The sequence below is a fragment of the Salarias fasciatus genome, chromosome 15, assembly GCF_902148845.1.
Source record: "Salarias fasciatus chromosome 15, fSalaFa1.1, whole genome shotgun sequence".
NCBI lineage: Eukaryota > Metazoa > Chordata > Actinopteri > Blenniiformes > Blenniidae > Salarias > Salarias fasciatus.
In genome coordinates this window covers 13,684,318-13,706,138 of record NC_043759.1, presented here as the reverse complement: position 1 = coordinate 13,706,138, position 21,821 = coordinate 13,684,318, and the positions used below count along the sequence as shown (strand labels likewise).

The window sequence follows — 21,821 nt, the reverse complement described above, 5'->3', positions numbered from 1 at the left end:
GTCTTAATGTCTCTGCAAACAAAATGGTGGCGACCTAATGAGACAAACAGAAAAAAGCAGGCAGAATTGTTTAGTTGGGGGAAGAACTCGGTGTTGGTTTAATGGCTCTGCCTGCGCGACGTTCCTTTCTGTTCTGCAAAGTTTAATGAAGGTGAAAAATTCCTTTATTTCCTGTCAAAGTCAGCCAGCCTCCTCATTGTGTGACTTCCTTTCCTCCCACCCTTAAGTCTGGCCCTCTTTCACCACTGCTGCCTCTATTCCTCTGTCATTCATCTTTTTACTCTCCTGCACATTCCCTTTCATTTAGTCGCATTCTTTCATGCAGTATATATATTTTTTTCCCCTCTCTCTCTCTCTCTCTCTCTCTTGGCTGTATTCCCCTCCGCTGCTGCTTGTATTCCCAGCAGGGATGTTGCTTTGGTTGATCGTTGACCAGCCTAGTTTCGGGCATGTCGTCAACCTGTTCCTGACGGCCACGATCACAGTTAAAGGCCCCGGCCTCTCATTCTGCGGCGGTTTAGGGCACTTCTGTCATTATCGGTCAGAGTGGAACAATGCAAGCCGGGCCAGCGAGGTGAAGTCGGCCAAGTGTCCGGTCCGGGCTGCCGTCTCTGTGCTTTTAGGACTCCGCTCTTTCTTCCCTCTGCCAGATTTACCCTTTGACCCACTGGTCTTCACAAAAATGTGGTTAGGCTGTGTTTAGAAACAGCACGAGTCACGCAGAGGACAAAATATCCACTTCTTGCCCGTCAGTCTTTGCCGCATGCAATTACATGAGTATTCCATGCAGAAAATTACCATTTGTCCCGACTTTTATGCACTTGTTCCGTCTTTGCCGCCACAAAATTGTACATATCAAGACCTTTGTTTTCTCTTTCAGATCTCCAACAACTCTTAAGACTCTAAACAATAAAAACAATCCTGCATGCATATCCGCAAAACCTCAAACAGGCCGGCATGCACACGTGCAGCTTTGTCTAATTAGTGCAGAGAGCCCCGTGGGCTGCAGCACAACTATGGAGAGTAATGAATATTCCAAGTAAGAATCTGGATTTCTAGTTTCTTCCCAGCAGATGTTATGATACCTCCCTCAGCTATCTCTCTCATGGTGCGGTGGTCATTAGCTGCCTACTCCGTGTGTCTTGCATAACATCTAGACAATTACACAATAGTCCCATTTATAAACTCGGAGTTTGGCTCCGGGACACATACGCACACTCTCTCATGCAGCACAGCTTGCCCAGAACAAACAAAGCCGGCAGGGAACGTCTGCGGACAAATTTCTGTTTGATGTGCGCAGCGTTTGCGGACGCGGCAGATGCAGAATGACAACGATGCCGGCGCTGCGAGCCCCGCGGCATCGCGGTCGCCGTACTAACTATATACACAGAGACGAGCGGAGAATGGATTAATCTCTCTGGCATCCGTTTGTGCCGCAAGGTCTGCACACGAGTGTGTCGCCGGCACCGGCTGTGTGTAATGGTCCGTTTCTGATTGCAGAAGCCCCGGTGTCCAAGTCCGGCCAGAGCTACTCGGGAGCGCCCCGCATCCAGAGGCAGGAGCAAGTCATCCACATTTCCCCAAAGAAGGGCAGCCAGGTCAGGCTCCCTGAACTGTTTGATCTCATTAATTTCAGTCCAGTTTAACTGCTCTGCCCTGCGGTGTAATCACAGTGAATTATTACAGGTGGAGGTGTTTTTTATGACGGCTTCCTGGTCATCTTATGTCCAAACTTTCTTGCTCGTCTGTTTTGCGTTTCTGGCAGTCGGACGGCCCTTACTCAGGTCACTCCAGCAGCAACACTCTGTCCAGCACGGCCTCCAGCGGCGGCCACAGCGACAGCGACAAATGGTACGAGATGGGGGCGGGCGGCGGCTCCAGCGGCGACCAGGGCGACACGGAGCCCAACGGCCTGGGGGGCGGCGGATACCTGCAGGGCGTCTCGGCCGACAGCGGCATCGACACCAGCTCCTACGGGGCGCCGCACCACTCCCACCCCCACTCCCACCACGGCAGCACCACCTCGCTGCTGGCGCCCAGCGGCAGCCGGGAGAGCAGGGAGAGGTCGGCCTCGCCGTGGCACAGCCCCACCGAGGGAGGCCGCAGGATGTTGGAGAGGTCGCCGGCGGCCGCCGAGTCTCCCGGACCCCCAGGGGAACGGAGCATGGAGGGAACGGGCCGGAGCCCCCCGACTCACCTCCTGGTCCGGGACAGCAGCACCTACAGCCTGAGCGACGCCGCGTCGCACTCCAGGTTCGTCTTTTTGTGACACACACGGTGCAACCAGTAAAAACTGATGTGAGCTAAATTCAGACTTTCTTCCCAAAATGGTACGAAGTGACCTTGAGGGCTGCGAAACGTAAATCTGGTCAAGTTCTTGCTGAAAACAGTTTTTTACTCATCTTAGAGGGACTGTTTACCCTGAAAGAAACACGATCTCGGTGGAGGCTGAGGTAACCATCATCTGAAGCAGATGGCAAAAACAATCAGTCTGCTGAGTTTGAAAATAAATAAATAAATCTGTGCCGTCTCCTCGGGTTTTGCTCTTTCTACAGTTTGTTATTGTTGGACTTCACTGCTGTCTCTGGTTGAATGGATAGAACAGTATTTTAAGGTGTTTATTCTGTTCTGCAGTAGAAAAGTTGATTGTTCTCTTTAATATATATCTACACATTTACAAATAGCAAAACAGAAACTAAATTTCTGAGTTTTGCATTGAGGAAGTCAGAGGTTTGAGTCCTTCTTATACAACTTATTAGATGTGATTTTTAACTGTATATTTGACCACCAATAATTAGTCATCCCAGTGTTTGACTGACCACTGCAGCTTATTTCCACTCACTACTCCAGGCTTTCCTGGAACAGCGAGCATAATGAGGAATTCTGACCCCCTCTTATCTTTCCACATTAGACCTCAGGACATGTGGAACACGACCAGTCCCGGGTTTTAGTAGCTGCACTGGTTTCTCCAGCAGAGACGAGGCCGGTGGAGCGGCTCTTCTGGTTTCACGGTTTCGTTCAGTGGTTGCAGTGATATTCCATGAGGGTCAAAACTGATTTCTCAAGCTTTCTAAATAATTCCACTATTAGAGTAGTAAAATGTGTCCTGCTACTATCAGATGGTTTTGAACCCGGCATTATGATGCATCATTTATGTCCCTTTCATTTATATCTCCTCCCTGTGTCTCTCCTGTCCCTCAGTGCCAGGCACTCGGGCCACAGCTCTCCCAGAGAGGAGTCGTCCTCCTCCGCCACCTCCCCTTCGTCCCAGTCCTCGGTGTCCCCCGGGCCCAAGAGCTTCTACCCCCGCCAGGGAGCGCAGTCCAAGTACCTGATTGGCTGGAGGAAGCCTGGCTCCACCATCAACTCCGTCGACTTCGGAGACACGCGCAAGTAAGGGCAGATGAGGAGAAGGAACAGTGCAGCCTGTCAATAACAGTGAGGAAGGATCTTATTTTTAAATGCTTTGGAGCATATATAGCTGCAGCAGTCTGCGTTTGATGTCTCCGTCTTAGCTTTGTTTCACTGGGAGGATCTTTCAGAATGCTATTATAGTTTTTTTTGACACAAGCTGCAGATCTACTGGAAGGAGGAACATCTAGATACTGCAGGGAGTATAATACTGATTTTGAGATAATTAAAATGCAGTGTAATGCAGGCTTTTTCTTTCCACAATAGCAAGCAGGCAGTAGCACACCTGTGTATTTTCCTCTGCATTCCTGTTTACTAAAATAACCAAAATGAATTTAATGCCTATTTATTGCAGATCTCCCATATTAGATCACATTTTATCTTGTTGCTTTGCACCCATACAGTCTTCCTAGGGGCGTCTTTAGCAGTAATAATCACAGCACTACTTGGTTACCCCCTTGTGGCCTGATGAGAGTACAGCACTCAGGCTCCTGTTACTGAATGACTGTGTCCGTTTACATTTCTCAGAGCAATTGTGTGACATTTGTGCCTCGTCCTGCACTTCTTTGACCGTTGCAGTGAATTGGGTCGATTGTGCGTTTCAGGAAATCTCCAGGAGAAAGTGGAGTCGACGTGATCCCGACCCCAGCAGCCAGGCCGTCTCTTCGAGACATGCACTCCCCCCAGCCGCACGCAAAGTCCACCATGGAGGAGGACGTGAAGCGGCACAGCGTTCCCGACAGTCCCCCCCATCCTCGCAAACACAAGGAGAAGGTACTGCCGCCCTGTTTTTCATAGTCTTCCCAGGAACAGGTAGAGAAAAAAACAGAGTTGGATTTAATGCTAAAAATAGCTGCTGCCCAGAACATTCTGGGATTTTTTTCCTGAAATGATTTTTGATGGCCCAAAACGTTCTTTCAAATATTGTACACTACAAAACTTTAAACAGTTGTTGCCAGTCGAAAAACGAAAATTTCACTAGCCAGAACATTAAATATGTAAAACAATAATAGCAATGAAAATATGTGATTAAGACAATGACGGTGAAATTGCCTTCACAGCACGGTCAGAAATCCCCGCCGGGCCAGCCTCTGAGCCGCCGCCGCTCGCTGCACCGCACCCTGTCAGACGAGAGCATCTACCGCGGCCAGCGCCTCCCCTCCCTCAGCGACTCGGTGACCGAACCCACGCTCGGCGCCGACGTCCTCTTCAGCTGCTCCACCCTCCCGCGCTCGCCCACCACGCGCGGCGTGCCCCTCCGCCGGCCCTCCTACAAGCTGGGCGTCAAGCTTCACGGTCAGGACGAAGGGCGAGGCGCTCCTCTGATGCCGGGGCTTGTACTTGAGCTGATCCGTTTCTTTCTCAACTGTGAATTGAGCAGGTGACCTTTCGGCGTCCGACACGTCGCTGGTGGATTTGGTGGAGCGTCACCGTGGGCCCCTCCCCCAGGAGCTGATGCCTCTTCCATCCTCCGACCGGGACAGCCCCCTGGAGTGGACTCACCTGGTGGACGTGGCCAACACCTTTGAGAATGAAAGAAACACACATTATGGTAGATGACACATGTCGATACTCCTCGAGTGATACATGAAAATGCCGTGCACATCTTAATCTGTCTCATGCACTGCTCCCCACCCCCTCCAGTCCAGAGAAGTTATGTGTTTGGGGACGCAAACCACCGGAGCAGCGGCGCCTCCAGCCCCCAGCAGCCGCACATCGAGCTGCAGCCCGCCCCAATGTCACGGCCCTCTTCGAGGTGACGCAACAAAGACTCTCTGTTCATTTCCATTCACCCCAGACTCCATTAAAACCTGAAAGGGAACATGATTACAGGTATTGTGGCGTTACAGCTGCGTCCAGAATGCTCCTGGATAAGAAATATGCCGTAAACACAGGTGGCCTCCGGCCTGCAGCTCTTCTATTTCAGCATCCACACAAGAGAGAGAACAAAGTCTTTTATTCCTGACAGATTTTATTCTGTGGGCATGTCTGCCGGGTCAGAATAATAGATTTGGTCAGGATAGATTGTAACAGAAAGTATTGGTAAAAACAAACTGAAGGTTGGAAGATGAAATAAAAATTGAAAGCTGTTTTTTTTTTTTTTTCCCTTCCACAGTGAAGGCCACATAGGGCTGGAGAGGAAGGTCACCAAACTCGAGGCCATGGTGAAGATGCTGCAGGAGGACCTGAAAAAGGTGCAGCAAAGCGTGCAATCCTAACACTCCTGCACACACGCACACGCACACACACACACACACACACACACCAATCCAGTTAAAACAGGATTTTTATGGTGCAGTAGTTTCTGACCAACAAAAATCTAACAACAAGAAAAAATGTATAAATGCAACTTTTTTGCAAACCTGATGGGATCCACGGCTGCATCATACTGTAATCATAAAATCAGCTCCAGGGTCTATTTTTGTCTTCCTGAAATCCTCTGATTTGGTGCTGAGACACATTAAATCCGTCACCTTGCTCTAAGCTGTGGAAGTCTAACAGGTCCCCTGCTGCTGGAGCTCGTTTTTTTTCCTTTTGAAGCTTTAAGTTGCTTTGAGGTTCTGCTTGCTGACATTGTGGCCTGCTTAATTAGTGTGACCGCTTAATAGCAAAAAAAAGAGGGAGAAAGAGAAGTTTCCACGTCCGGATTTGCTGTAGTTTGATGTGATTTATGTCTCAGGCAATTTTGAGGAAGCCTTCAGCTGTCTGTGCCCTGTCGGAAATTGTTACGCTGCACTTCATCCAGCTTCAGTTTCATCTGTTACAGAGATATCAGTCCTATTTTTTTATTATTGAAGCAACCCTTTATAGATATATAAAGTGGCTTCTTGTTTCTTTAAAACTGTTACAAGTTATTAACTATTATTGAGCACATCGCTTTGGGGGAAAAAAAGTAGTGCAGGGGAGTCAAATATACGGCACGTGGACCAAGAATGGCTCGCTGGCAGTGAGATTTCATGCCGTTGTGCCACTACACTGCACAGTTTCACTGCTGCGAGTTCAAATCATGGCGGAGAGCAGCATCAAACTTACAGCCTCGCCCAGTTTAATAAAATCACTTGCAGTGTAGCAGGTAAACAACTTGTAAGAATTAAAGCTGCTCTGCTCCAGCTTGGAGTTGCTCTGATGTGTTGCGTCGTTTCCTCGCCTCCTTCATGTCTTCCGTCTGCCGCAGGAGCGGGAGGAGAAGATGCGGCTGCAGACTCAGATCAAGCGGCTGTGGGAGGACAACCAGAGACTGCAGGAGGAGTCCCAGACCTCCGCCGCCAAGCTCAAGAAGTTCACCGAGTGGGTCTTCAACACCATCGACATGAACTGACCCCACCCCCACCCACCACCAGCACACCCCAGCTCTCACACACACGCATCCACACACAGCACATCAGCACACACGGCCTGGCGGAGACGCAGGGGAGAGGATCGATGGAAATAATTACAAACAAGAGGAGCGGAGACTTGTTGAACTCAGCTGAGGCGCTCGGCCCTCTTCCACTCGCTTCAAACATGAGTAGGTATTATGGTCAAGTGGATTCGGTTTCTTTAAGTTTACCAGATCTGATCTCCTGTGGCACGATGACAGTTATTGAACTCACATTCATATATACTCATACTTTGGTGCGTCTCCTCCTTCCTTTTCCTGAAGAAGTTGATTTTACATCCCGACACTTTTCCCACGGTTGACTGTAAGGACTCACACCTTTCTGACAGTTTAACGCAGATGTGAGTCACGCTTTGGGAGATTTGCCATTTTCGCATTTCTGCATTGTTCAGTTCCTTTTTTCAAATGACGACCAGCCGCTCTGGACGACGCTTTTTAGTCTCTTGTGCCAAATGAAGTCAAACAAAGCCAGAGGAGGCGCCGCCAAACCGTCCAGGTGACTTCGAGAACCAGTCCGACAGGTACACCAGAAAAAAAGGTCAGAGGACAGAGACGGAATTTAGTGTTTACTCTCCTCAAACGCCGAAGCCACTGAACAATCCAACGGTTTGTTCGTCACTCATCCATCGTTACACAGGAGAGAAACCTGGATTTGTACAGTTTTTTTGTTTTTCTTTTTTCCTCTTTTGAATCGCATCTGGATTACAGCATCCTTTCAGCCCCGACAGAACAAGCTCACATCTGACGGAGGACAGTATCTAAAAGCCATCGGCAAGTGGTGCCAAAAAACAAACACAGGGCAGATCCTGAGCAGTTCGGTCCACCCCAAGTTTATGTGTCTTAAAAGCAATAGGAAGAAGTCAGGACTTTTTTGTTTTTCCCTCCAAAAGGGAGAGATTTTTTTTTTTTTTTTCCCCTCTGGGTAGACGCTTGAAGTGGGAACCGGATGATCCTGAGGGTACTTGTACAATCTTGATTTACAGTCTCTGCTGCACAAGAGCCGTCGACCTCCACCGACCACTTCATGTCACAGAGTGAGGACTCTGCTCGTCTCCCCGCGGTCTGGACTTCAGAGAACTAGCTGATAACGAATGAAAGACATTTTTCGGGATGGCATATTTGGGGTCTTAATTTTTATTTTATTTTTTTTTCCCCCCCCCGGTTAATTTATTTCCTTGTATAATATTTCTAATAAATAAGTTGTTCTATTCGTACAGTACAACGGACATCAGTGTTTAGTTCCTCAAGACAAACGGTCACTAGCTATATTATTTAATGGCTTTCTTTCTTAATTCTGGTTGAAGCCTGACTATAAGCTTTTTATTCTGTATTATGTTGTATTTTGTGGTGCCCAAGCCTGCTTTCGTGTTGCTTACAGTGCCCTCTAGTGGTGACCAGTGGAAATGTCATGATGTGTAAACGTGCTGCCAGTCACTCTGTATTTTTCCTCTTCAGCAGTGAGCCAGACATCAAACCCAGGAGGCCACACACACACACACACGGGACAGGAGGACCAATCAGAAACCAGCTTTTCCAGACAATCAGAGGTTGATTTTTGATTAATACAGGAGCAGATCTAAGGCGTACTAGTATGTATGTGCAAGTGGATGTTTGTGCTTCAGTCGTTACATCTATAGTTTTCCTCAGGTTCTGTTGTTGTTGGAGATATTTTGAGACAACAAAAAATTACACATATGGTTGGATTTACCGAACTTGATAGAAAGAGGGAGCCACAGTACCTGCTGCACCAGTGGCAGTGTATGCATGCGTGTGTATGTGTGTGTGTGTGTGTGTTGTGTGAATGTACATCAGTCTATCCAGCTGTGCCTACGGTCACTTATTTTGGTCATTTACTCCCAGGCAGAGCAGGGACGTGCCTTTGAAACAGCACCTGGGGAGCGGATAAAAGGGAAAGGCTCGTTTTGTTTTGTTTTTTAATCCTGAAAGATAAACACACACCTGGTACAGTGACACTCACACCAACACATTTGTCACTTCTAATCAAGTTGGAGGCTTCAAGCCTTTCCCTCTTTCACATGCGCACACCAACACAATCAGGCAGGCCAGGCTGCCCACGCAGGGACGAGTGTGTGTGAAGTGTATGGAAATCTGCCACATTGCGTGTGTGCCTTTGTATTCAATTACATACTTATAGATCAGGTGGCTCAGCCGGCGTCGCGCGAGCAACAGCCACACAGTCACAGTCAGCCCGGTGGATACAGGACGCTTTAATATGTTCCAGGAAAAAAGTCTTTCGTTGCAGTCAGGGTTTAAGCCTTAATTCCCTGTCTTTCGTCATCAGACGACGCAGAAGCAAACTCCCAGTTTTTCAATCTTTTATTGTGAATTTGCATCTTAGAGTGATGCTGCATTCAAGCACAAATACAACACCCGGTCTGAATGTAAAAGATATAAACAAGCCTGAAGAAGAGTGATGTTTATTATAGCTGACGAATCCATTCAGTTGAACCAGATGAGTGGACTCCAGGTTCGGTTCTGTTTTAAGAATCTTCCTGGATGGAAGGCGGTTACACCCGTAGAGAAGAAATGCTTTATTTGGTTGTTTTAGCAGTTTTACAAGCTGGTCTGGTTTAAAAGATCAGTGATGAGACATTTTTCAAAAACTTGCCCTTAAAGTTTCTTAAAGTGAATTGTCAATTGGTTCTCTGATGACTACGTTAAACTAAAGGCAGTGTTTGGTATTTTATTGTACGTGGAAAGTGCTCTAGTTCTTTGTATTTCGAATGAAGTATGGCCAAATTCCAGAATGTGCAGTGCAGATGTTTTACTGACATCTTTAAAAGTGTGCATCAAGTTGGATGTTGAATTCAGACAATATCAGTCCAGGTTGTTTTTTTTGTTTTGTTTTGTTTTCTGTTGTGAATAACATTAATTTTACCGTGCATCTATTTTTTTTTTTTAAGTATATATTTTCCCTCGGCTTTGTTTACGTTGCTCGACAGAAGGATATCGGAAATGTGAATGTTCAGATGTTCAAATGTTCCTTCTTTTTATTATTATTTTTTTTTTTAGATATTGTTTTTAAAAACCCTTTGCACAATGTTTTATATAAAAAAAGATTGCGTGTTTACAGGTTTTTGGATGGAAGAAGGGTCTATCGGTCCATTCCTGTGCGATCTTTTGTTTCGATGTTGCTCCGTGGTTTTTCCCTGCCAGTGCAGCTCCTGACGGACAGAGGAAGGTGCTCAACTTTACTCACTTAACAAAACAAAGTGAAAGCCTACTTTTCCTGCAGCGGGAAGCTGTTTGTACTGCTGGTTCTTTTGAGTCACGCACAACTTACCAGGTCAGTGATTGCGGCGAGGTGGGAGGGCTTCACAGGAAGCTCGCAGAGCCAGTTCTGAACTGAACCGAGAGGGACCGTACGCTTTACGGAATTGGAAAATACTGTTTACATCCCGGATCCATTGTCTTTGTAAAGTGTAAAGGTATGAAAAAGACATTTGCAGTGATCACAGTATTACAAGTTTCTGAAATAAATAAATGCCATATCTATTTGTGGTGACTTTCGTCTTTCTCCTTGATTCACTCATTCGGAGGGGATTTGTCTGTCTCCTGCAAAAAAAACACCGTGGTCTGATTGTATCTTGCGGTGAGTAAGCAGCGGGAGAGCAGAGGGTGAGAGGTCTGGGATCTGACCTGTGGCCGCCTCGGGCTCTTGTTGTTCCCCGTCACACTGATTCACCTGATTGCATTTTAAGTGTTCTCTGAGCCGGAGCCGGAGCCAGAAACCTGCTCGCCTGGCCTGGTCCTTCCCTTCACTGGGTGCTCAGAGAAAAGATGGCAGCATAAAAAAACAAACAAAAAAAAAAGACAGGTGAAAGAAACAACGCTCTCTTTGTAACAGGCGAAGAGCACCAGTGCTGTGTGTATGGCAAAATATTTGGGGGTAAAGAAAAGTTGATATTTGGTTGAACACCTGATGGAAATCCTGATACCGCGTCAGCGCTTTGCTGAAAAACACCAATTTCTGTAGCAATAAGTTTAAGAAGACAATTTCAGGCTTCAGTATTTTTATATTGTTTTTGAAAACAATTTAATCACCGCTGTCTAAGCAAACACCCCTCCACCCCCAAACGGACCGAAAATATTGCTTTATTCTCACTAAACAAGTCTTTTTTTTTCAGTCACTATAAGAAATCATGTCACACATTAATATTTTGGAACTTTTGATATATTAAAAAATCATTACATCCAACAAAGTTATCCAAAAGGTGACAGGTTTAAAAATAAATTTCCCCCTGCCAGCAGCAATGTCGTCTGTAGTCTCGCTGTGTCAGATGAATTGTACTTTGTTCTTTTTTTCAGCAACTTAAACTTGCAACGACAAAATGAAGATGGTAAAACATTGATGTAATAAAGAATTCTCAATCGATGCATCAGGCAAACTCCACACAGAAAGCTCCCCCCAGGCCAGACCTGAACCGGGAGCGAGAGACCAGAGTGAACCACTACATTTCTGTGCAGCCAAACAGAAAAACTCATCAGTCAACATGTTATTGTAATAAAACAAATCATTAAAAGGAGTGTCAGGTTTGCATCGTCCAAGAAAGACTTCACCGTAACACGTTCATCAAAATATCTATTTTAATTTAGCTTCAATTGAAATATCTGGATTTCGTGAAGCATCCCTCTGTTCCCCCCACCGACTCATTTCCATCTGGAACATAAAACCCATGTGAACGACCAGCAGACACGTGTCGGCGCTTCACTTGTGGACTGTCTCTTTCTGTCTGATCACCTGTAGTGATGCTGCAGGCTGCTTGAAGCCGGAGCCGCAGCCACTGCAGTGAGGAGGAGGAGGAGGAGGAGGAGGAGGAGGAGGTGTACTGCGGAGGCGGCCACTGATTAGTCATCTTCAGTCCAGGTGGGATGTGTGGGGGCTGAGTCATCGGGGGTTCCTTTCAAGGATCTGTGTGGAAGACCTGAAGTAGGCGTGCTGCGTTTCAGACGCCTGCAGGAAGTCGGTCTTTAAGAAGTCAAGTATTGTGTGAGCTGAAGGAGTTCCTGCAAGGCAACAGGGCAAACCGCTGCACCCTTCTGCTTTCCCAATATTTATTATTTTATCGTTTTTATATCTATCTGTGAGCCATGCTTTCCATCGACGATTGACAGAACCATCTCGGTTCCTGTAACAGTCAATAAAGCTGTTTTTGTGTTTACATTTGATACAAGCTAAGCTGATTTATATACTTTTCAGACTTTTCGCAGTGCTTTACAAGGGAAAAAATTAATGCGAAGTGAAAAAGGCATAAGAAAGGCATCTGAAGAAAAATTATTACAGTCTATTATTTCCTAGAAAGCCTGAACAAATCTTGACAAAGTGAGTGTGTTGGACTTGGAAGTCCTCAGGTGTTCAGGAAGTTCGTACTTCAGGTTAGGAGAGTAGAGTAGAACAGCTGCTTCATGTTGTTAGTTTCTGACTCCAGGAACACTGAAACCTCTTCCTGAGGACCTCAGTTTCATATCGTACAAGTTAACCTGAAATGTTTTTAGGCCCAAGACCATTTAGTTGGTCCTGGTCAAGCTCCAGCTGTGTTACTACTCTTCTCTCTCTGCATACTGAGGGCAGAGTGGGCGAATAATGAACCCTGCAGAGAATGGTTTGAACAGAGAGACCATGATACTCCCTAAAACATTCATGCTTTGGAAAACAAGGCCATCCATATCATGAACGACAAAACGCTTCCAGCTTCCCCCAGAGGCAACAGAAACAACCCCATCCAATACGCGCCGTGCAGAGACGTCTCTCGAGAGTCACATATTGGACTTTTGTTTGGGCCGCTTTGCTTTTGTGCTCAGTTGTGCTGTACGTTACAGTCTGACCTTTAGAAAAAGGCAGGAAGTGACAGAAGCAGGATTAACTTGGGTCTGTCCTCGACTGAGTGTTTTCCGAACAGCAAAGCTTCATTACCTTGGATTTTTTTCTCACTTTCCACAGAAGAAAAAGTTTTGCACCATTTTTGCAGAAAATCAAGACCTGAAAGAACGTGAACGATTTAAGACAGAAAGCACAAACTGTGGTAAATATGCACTCACTATTGTCTGCATTGTGCAAAAAAGCTTTAATGAATATTTTCTAGCAAATGAAATTATTAGTTTCACTTTAATATGAAGATTTGAAGACAGTTGTTTCGCTTCTTGTGACATAATGTTGGCTTAAAAAACATGAAATTATGAAATTATTTACTTATTATAGGGTCATTCCATCTCAAGTCAACAAATGGCTCCAGCAGCACCATGTCTGATTTGCATTATATTCCGTTTCAGTGTGCCAGTAGGTCCCAAAAGAAGGTAGCAAACAGGTTTTTGGTCATATGTGTACCCGTTTTGCTTTTACACCCAATTATAAGGGGGTAGGTTTCAGCCTAAATCTGATAGATGTCATTCAGGTCCATAATTCTTGAAATGTGCAAGCGAGAAGCATGACATTCGCAGGAACATTTCATTTTTCACTGCTAGTTGCAAAACAATCATGTTATCAGCCCTAGTCTGAGTGTAAAAAAATTATGGAGGGTGGAATTCCTGAAAAAAAAAACCCAAAAACGTAATTTCGCCCATGTTTGAAAGGCCTCTGTATGCCATTTTAATCTAAAAAAATATTAAAACAGCATTTCTTTCTTTAGTATGGGTCTTTACTGACATGTTAAAAACCACTGTTGAAGTACTCAACTACCGTATTGGCCCGAATATAAGACGATGTTTTTTTCCAGAAATTGCATCCTCAAAAGTGGGGTCGTGTTATAATCGCAGACTTACGGGTAGATGGTCAATACGCATCCGCGCCGCTAGATGGAGCCAAAGTATCACTGAGCAGAGAGCGAGTGGAGCGATGAAATGAGATCAGATGATCTGATGAAAAATGGCGGATCATCTGGAACAAAGGGGCTGAACGCTGGACAACTGAGCAAACAACAGAGGAGAAGTTATGATACCAACTTTAAACTGATGGTGATCAACGCAGCAGAGTCATCAAACTACTGCCAAGCCGCCAGGAGATCTGGTGTAGCAGAGCCTCGTTCTTATTGGAGAGCACAGAAAAAACACTACAGATGCTAACGCTATGAGAAAAGCTTTCCGTGGTCCTGAGAGCGACGCTTCAGAGAGACTGATAGAAGGGAGAGTGAATACGTCTCTGAAAGACGGACAGACGGAATGTCCACCACCAGGGCCAGATTCAGCTGAAGGACCTGGAAAGTTATTTACATCATTTATGCAGTTTTGACCCCTTGAGGTTCTTATTTGTTGCTTATTGTTTCTTATTTTGAGAAAGAGAATATATTTTTATTCAGTACTGTAGTAATATTTTTTCATTTTATATCTCGTGAAATGTTATCTCAGTTGTGAGTTTTTGAGTTTATAATAATTATATAATAAAAAGTTGTTTAATGAGTGACCTTACTGTCTTCAGCATTTTTTTTTCACAAAATGATCTTTGGAAAATAGGGGTCGTGTTATAATCGGAGTCGTCTTATATTCGGGCCAATACGGTATTTAGTGTGACTGCAGGACCTACTTTAATTCGGGGCGAATAAGAAATTTAATGAAATACAACCACATTTTTCACCATGTGTGATAAATAGCACCACTCTGAAACTTTTTGCCAAGAGTCTTTGTGTACTAGTTATCAAAACTTCAAAATATTGAATTGATGTTCTGTCACCTTCGTATTGAAAATCTATGCCAAAAGGAGGACTAAAATGCCCTCGGGCATCATTTTCCCAGATTTAGGGCAAAGAAAGCGTCATCGGCTCTTGGAGGGTACAGGTCTCTTCGTTGTTTATATATGAAAAGATGGTTGCAACCAGAGGCGGAGCATCTCAGTACAGAGGGGGCGGAGCATTCTCGAGGGCCCTTATGATAGTGATTTTACTATTCAAACAATCCCTCATCCCACCATCAAAAAACACACTAATGCTCACTTTAATTGAGCCAAGCAAACCTATATGACTCAGAAAGCAGAATAAAGTCACAAACCAGTTCATAAACTTGTTCTGAAGAACAAATACACATACGCACGCACACACACACAAATGCAGCCTGACAGGTGTCAATCTCAGAGCGTCCGCTGTCCATGGTGCTGAAAGCTCAGATAAAAAGTCACGGGCTAAATCTGTCCCATCGTTGATACAGCTTAAAAATAAAATGAACTCAGCTGGTCTAAAATTACACAATCTATTCGGATAGATATAGACACGGCTATCTATATCTTTTGGAATTCACGTATAATAAAACAAAAAAACGATAGACTCGGTGGTCTCTTATAGTTGAGAGCAACACAAGGCACATTCAAATCGGCAGGTGTTCAAGACCACAGCATTCTGATAAAGATAATATTTTTGAAGGTTTCACCGACTCAACACTCTCGCTGTGTTGGTGCCTGCAGTTCAGTTGATTCCTCCATGATCCTTGAACATCCTCGAACAAGACAATCCAGGTAACGTGGAAAACAACGTTCAGAACGTTGTACATGCTGTGGTCGTCTTTTATAATTTTTTATGCTGTTAGCATAGCCTTGTCTTCAGTTGTTGGGCTCTCGCGGCCATGGTGCGGTGTTGATGAAAAGTAAGACATTAGTTGATGACAAGGAGCAACCAACTTCTCTTTTCTCTCTTTTGCTTTTCTCTTGAATGTACCAGATTGGTATTTTTTCTTCTCCATTTTTGCTGTTTAACTTCCCCCAAAAGAGTTCAGATCAAGTGCAAAGAAAAAAACTCATTAATGCTGCCCAGCCAATCAGCGCTGGCTTACAGCTCTGATGCATTCATGGACAGGCGTAATGTAAGAATTGGCAAATTGGAGCCCACAATCATATGCGTATACCTTCTCGCACACACTGCACATTTTATTATGATTATTTATTTATGATTAAATGTGAACACATCACAAAACGGGGCCCTATGACCTTGTGGGCCCCACTCTGGCTCCGCTACAGGTTGCAACACTCCATCTTAGCCTATTTGGAGATAGTTTGAAATACTGCACCCACTGACTGTAGCCTGTTAGTTTTGAAAACATTCCCATGAAGCCCTGGAGCCACGACAAGGCCGGCTAGTTTTTCCAGGGTTTTTGTTGTTGTTGTTTTTAAAAAAAAAAAACATTTTGGAGAAAAACATACCTAAAGAAAAGTAGATGAAGTCTAAAGATAAAAGATAAAGCTTCAAAATTCCTTTGTGAAAACAGACATCTATAGCTTGTCATATGCGGAGTCGCTGACCAGTGCCAGCAAAAAAGAAGAGAAGTTTTCATTGATGAAAAAATTTGCATCATATTAGATTCTTTTTGTCTAATGTTAGCCAAAGGACAAATATTTAAAACTGTTTTATCAATTCAGCCTGGCATATACATGTATGCATGATAAGAGCAGTGAGTTGACTTGAATGAATGTGGAATATTAGCTTTTTTTAGTGTCAGACTACACGCACTGTAAAATTGTTGTTTTTAAGGTCAGAAGAGGCTCCATTTTGCTAATTTCAGAACATTTCTCAAAAAGGTGAGAAGAGTGAAAGAAAAAGTTGAAAACAAACAGTAAAATATGCTATTTTAGCGACATCTTGAAAAAAAGAGGAACTCTTTAAAATAAAGAGTAAAGTGGAAAGCCAGCAAGTTTTTGCTGGTCAAGCATGAAAAAAAACAACTCCTTTAAAAAGCCAGGTCAGGAAAAACTTATTACTATTTGAACTATATGTTATATGGCAAAAATGCTGCTCGAGGGCACTTTCAGGCCCCTCTTTGACATAGATTTTCTATATGAAGGAGACAGAACACCGATTCAATATTTTGAAATTTTCATTACTGGAATATGAAGATTCACTGCAAAAAGTTTCAGAGTGGTGCTATTTATCACTCGAGATGAAAAATATGATTGAGTTTCACAAAATCCCAGATTCGTCCCTAATTAAAGTAGGTCTTGCAGACAAACTAAATAGCTGAGTACTTCAACAGTGGTTCTAAAATGTCAGTCGAGGCCCATACTCAATGATTGAATACTATGAGTCATAATTTATTGATTTAAATGGCATACAGAGAGCTATAAAGACATGGGTGAAACGAAGATATTCAGTTTTTTTCAAGAAATCAACCCTCCCAAAAAAATTTCACACTCAGGCTAGGGCTAAAAGTGGGATTGTTTTGTAATCAGTGAAAAATGAGATGATCCTGGGAATTTCATGCCTTTAGCTGTTATATTTCAAGAATTATGGTAATGTGAAGTACCTACCAGAATGACGGCCATCAATTGTAGGCTTAAACCTAGCCCCATATAATGGGGTGCAAAAGCAAAATGCATACACATATTACAGAAAACCTGTTTCCTACCTTCCTTTGGGACCTAATGGCGCACACAGACTGAATATGGTGGAAATCAAAGATGGTGATGCTGGAACTTTTTGGGATATTGGTTGATTTGACATGGAATGACCCTATACAGTAAAATAGTTAAACATGAAGTCTTGAATATTTCATTTAAGCTGTTAGCCCCTGAACAACTGAATACTGACAAAAATAGCCCTTGGCTCCCAAACGTTGGTGACCCCTGCTCGAATTGTTCAGTCAAGCTTAATTTAATTGTGGGGCATTTCTTAACTCCTGCTGCAACAATGTCATCTGATATACCACTAAATTCACTGTTGAGCTATTCTGCAATCTTCAAAAATGATTGGTTTTGATCTCCAGCTGCTTATAGACACCTAAATGAAGTGCAAACATCTGATTTCTTTCTATTTCTATATGACTGCAGTCAATATTTTCCCTTTTTTTTCCATGTACATTGACTCTGTATTCTCTATTTTTATACTTCTGTTGCTGTCACAGACAATGAAAACTGAGGCTGGAAGACCTTTATCCAAGAGGATCGTCTTGTTGAATAACGGTGAACTCGGCAAGTGCAACAACGCTTGGAAGCCCAGCATGAAGAGAAGGAGCCCTGCGACGGACCCTGAAATGCTGAAAACAGAGGCACGGACAAAAGTTCACTCTCAAAACAAACTACCTACACCTCACTATGGATTTCAGTGTGCCTGTGAACGGGCTAATGACCTGAAACAAATGAAGTATTTTCATAGAAATTGACAGTGATCATTATAGATGAATATTCTCTATTGAGATACACGTGTTTAACCAGGCTGAAATCTTCTTTTCGTCGATAAGCTGTTTTTGAATCAGTGAAACAGAATACAGTTCAGAATATTATTTTGTTATTTAAACTGAAACTGCAGAACATGACACAACTCTATCTACTTGATTGGCAAAAATAAAGTCCATTTATTCTTCCCAGAACAACTGGGTTCCTCGGAAGGCTGACGAGGGCCCAAAGACCATCCTCCAAGTCCGCAAGGAGGCGGGGATGAAGAAAGAGAAGGAGCAGCAAAATGAGCAGCTACTCTCTAATGGTGGCAGGAGACAAGCAGGTCAGTCTGTCAGTGGAAATCCTCTATCAGACTGAGAATCACACAACCACAGGGACTCCAGAAGCCTGCATACAGGGTGTCTTTCTGTCCCTACTTGTTGCATACATCTGTTAGCTGACTTATGGTTTTCCTTCATGCACGGCAGAAACAGTGAAACCTAAATATGTCCTTCAGTCACCACCATGACTGAACAGCCAGTGTTTTTGAACTGTGTGTTTCTCTATGGGTGTGTTCTCGGGAACTTTTGTCGCTCCTCGATATCAGAGGGAAGAAACGAGGAGAACCTCTCCAGTGAATCAAACCACCAGGACCTTCGTCTCTCATGAGAAGACCAGGATTTCAAAGGTGAGACACACTGCAAGGAGGGTGAGCTCCACCTGCAGCAACATGAGCACGCTTACATTGTTTTAAGAAAAGTCTGTTACAATATACTTCTTTTTCTGTGAGTATGACATTTCTTCAAGACTGCAGAATCCTTAAATATCTCTCTATTTTCCTTCTGCAGCCACAGTTTGGTGAAAGGTTCCAGATTTGCCCACCAGGTCAGAGGTCATGGGCACAGAGATGGACTGTATACACTCGAGCCAACAAGTCAGGTAAGATCTCCTCCTGAGCTGAGGAAACTCTCAACATGCAAGAAAACACTTTTTTTCTCCTCTCAAATTTTCCTTAAAATCAAATCTTCCCTTGATTTCACTTTTTGTTGTTTCAGAAATATCCCAGAAATCTGGCATTCACCAAGACCCTGTGGTGAGATCCACATCTGGGGAACGAGAGGCAGCCGAGCCCAGGAGATCGAGTGTTATGATAGGATTCCCAGCTTTGGAGCCAGGTGAGGGGACGGTGATCTATACCAAACCTGCATGACACAAGCACATGTTTTAATATGATTGTTTCCTCAAAAACATGATTACTTTAATCAGATCAGAGCAGCTTGAGGTGGTGGTTGTTGTTTTAAATGGTGTGTAAATTTCCCACACAAATACAAATGTGACTCTCCATTATTTTTCAACAGTGAAAGCAGTGAAGCCACCAGGAGCCTCGGCGCCTGACACACCTGCTGTGTTTCAGGTGGAGGCCAAAACAGAGCCCAAGTCCAGGACATGGGCCGAAGTCTGCAGGGGAGCCAGTCAGGTAAGATCCCCTCCTGAGCTGCAGCTTCAATACATGGGAATGCCTTTTGCCAAGCTGAGTTCACAGAACTATGGAAATGAAGCAAACTTCTCCCACAATTGATTTTATATTTTCTGATGTGCTGCTGCCTTTGAGTGGTGATAATGAGACTTTTTCTTGAATGATCTCTTTTCTACAATCAGGGGTTTCCCAAACCGCTGGCCCCAAGCGAGACTCTGTGCTGCCGTCGATGCCTTTGTCTCGGCCCTCCACTCCCCCGCAGGACCCAGATACGAGAGCTCTGGAAAGCTGAAGACCTGATCCTGCTTCTGTTGGTCTCCCGATGGTATTGCCTCTGAAGCCTTTGTGCTTCTTGTGCTGTGTCGTCCTGATTGACTTATCAATTTGTTTTCTTTCTCTCTTCTCAGTAGTCAAACCAGAGTAGACAACAAGCCTGGCGAGACACTGCTGCCGCCGCCTGCACCATTGTCTTCACAGCCTGACCTGTTGATTCAGGGAGGACGTTGTGAAGAAGTGCATAATGGTCAAAGCTCTGAGGAACTGCAAACTGTGGCGGAGCCGGTGGCGGAGTTGGTGGCCTCGACCCCTGACAGACCTGCTCTGTGTGCACAGAAAGCTGAGAGGAAGTCCAGGTCCATCATAGACGAGTTCCTTCACATCAAAGATTTCAAGGTGAGATGTTTCACTGAAGTTTCACACTCATCAATAATAGCTGTTCTCCTCAGCGTCCAGCTCTGCCAGTTTATCATCGCACCCTTCGTTCCATTTCTTGGTTTCTTCCTCCCCTGCAGGAAGCCGTGGAGTGTGTGGAGGAGCTCCACCTGGTCAACCAGCTCCACATCTTTGTGCATGTCGGTGTGGAGTCCACCCTGGATCGTAATCAAAGCTCCCAGGACCTGATGGGCCAGCTCCTCCTCCAGCTGGTACAGCGAGGGACCCTCCCCAAGATCCACTTCTACAAGGGGTCAGTCCACCTGCTCTGTCTTAAAAATGACTCTGCTGATCATCTTATCTGAAATGCAAGAGGATTTTCTTGTGTTGTTTTCATTGTTTTTGGCGAGGCTCAGTTTGTGAACAGCTGTCTTCTTCTGTCTTTTCAGGTTCACAGACACACTGGAGCAGGCAGGAGACTTGGTCATTGATATTCCACATTTCTGGCTGTACCTGGCCCAGCTGCTCAGCCCAGTGCTGAACGAGGGAGGCTTCTCTATGGCCGAGCTCTTCAGGTAATGTTGTGTCTACATACTGAAAATCAAATGATAGCTGTTGCATTTCATTGGGAGAAATCCCACCTGCAACCTCGGTGTCTGAATCTTTCCCCACTCAGCAACCCAGCAACCAGCAAATCTTTGACTCTGTTGAGGTGTGAAAATTAACCTTTCAAATACCTTCCAGAGAGGCTGCGGAGAAGTTATTTCAATCTGAAGCTGTTATGGCGTCATTTATAGTTTGTAGACAGCAGGACTCTACTTTGAGCAGCTCCATCTCGACAGCAGGTTGTTTGATCATCTGAAGGTGTGTTTATCTGCTTTTCAGGCCAACGTGGAAGAACCTCAGCTGAACTCGTCCCCCTTCATGAGAGCTCTGGTGAAGGCAGTGTGCCAAGCCGCAGTGAACGGTAAGCAATGCAACACCTGGAGGAGACGCTCCACTGGTGTTTTGCTCAGATGGCAGCGCAGCGGCTTCTCGCCGTGCACTCACCCTCACTCTTCTTCCTGCTTTGCTGCACAGATAATGAAGACAGCTGTCGGATGGACACGGTCGTCCCAAAGAAGAGATTGCCGATCTTACTAAAATACCTGGGCTTGGACGATGAACGACAGCCGCAGGTGCTTTACGACAGCCGCCACGTAACTGCTGCATTCTAACTAACTAACTTCTTCAGGAACTTTTACAAACTTATTTCCTTGTCTATTCAATGGCTGCTCGATCCCCTTGACTGTACTGAAGGTACACCTTCAGTACCTTAAGTACCAGAGATGTGTAGACATCTCTGTTTAGACTGCTGTCCCCACAACCCTGTTCCGTGTAAGTGGTTGACGATGGATGGATGGATGGATGGATGGATGGATGGATGGATCATTAATTATGGGGAGGGAACTTGGAATCAGGAAAAAAGGAACCCAGAACAAGGGATGGGAAACTTGAGACTAGGGACAGTGAACTAGGGGTGGGGATCCAGAGAAGGGGAATTCAGAACTGGAGACAAGAAATTTGAAAATATTGATGGGAGCTAGAACCTAGAAATTGGGAACTAGGGACAGAGAACTCCTAACAAGGGATGGAAAATGGTTTAAAAAAAAAAAAAAAAAAGCGAAAAGAACTAATTTCCAGGAACAAAGTGATAAGAAAGTGGAAAAAAGTCATTTCCAGGAACAAAAAGGTAAGTAAGTCAAAAGAATTAATTTCCAGCAACAAGCAGGTATGAAAGAAAGTAACAATAACTTGTTTCCAGGAACAAAGAGAAA

The 21,821-nt window shown here is 44.6% G+C and overlaps 1 protein-coding gene across 1 annotated transcript in view; it reads left to right on the top strand.

Annotated features, from left to right (window-relative positions):
- Window positions 1-8,291, top strand: part of sipa1l1 (signal-induced proliferation-associated 1 like 1) — a 65,731-nt gene extending 57,440 nt beyond the window's left edge. Inside the window, exons 17-25 of the mRNA XM_030109590.1 lie at window positions 1,501-1,598; window positions 1,766-2,253; window positions 3,202-3,393; window positions 4,017-4,185; window positions 4,473-4,707; window positions 4,793-4,963; window positions 5,056-5,167; window positions 5,528-5,606; window positions 6,587-8,291. Coding sequence (XP_029965450.1) covers window positions 1,501-1,598; window positions 1,766-2,253; window positions 3,202-3,393; window positions 4,017-4,185; window positions 4,473-4,707; window positions 4,793-4,963; window positions 5,056-5,167; window positions 5,528-5,606; window positions 6,587-6,730 — 1,688 coding nt within the window. The 3' untranslated portion in view covers window positions 6,731-8,291. The remainder of the gene's footprint in view (window positions 1-1,500; window positions 1,599-1,765; window positions 2,254-3,201; window positions 3,394-4,016; window positions 4,186-4,472; window positions 4,708-4,792; window positions 4,964-5,055; window positions 5,168-5,527; window positions 5,607-6,586) is intronic.
- The last annotated feature ends 13,530 nt before the right edge of the window (window positions 8,292-21,821 follow it).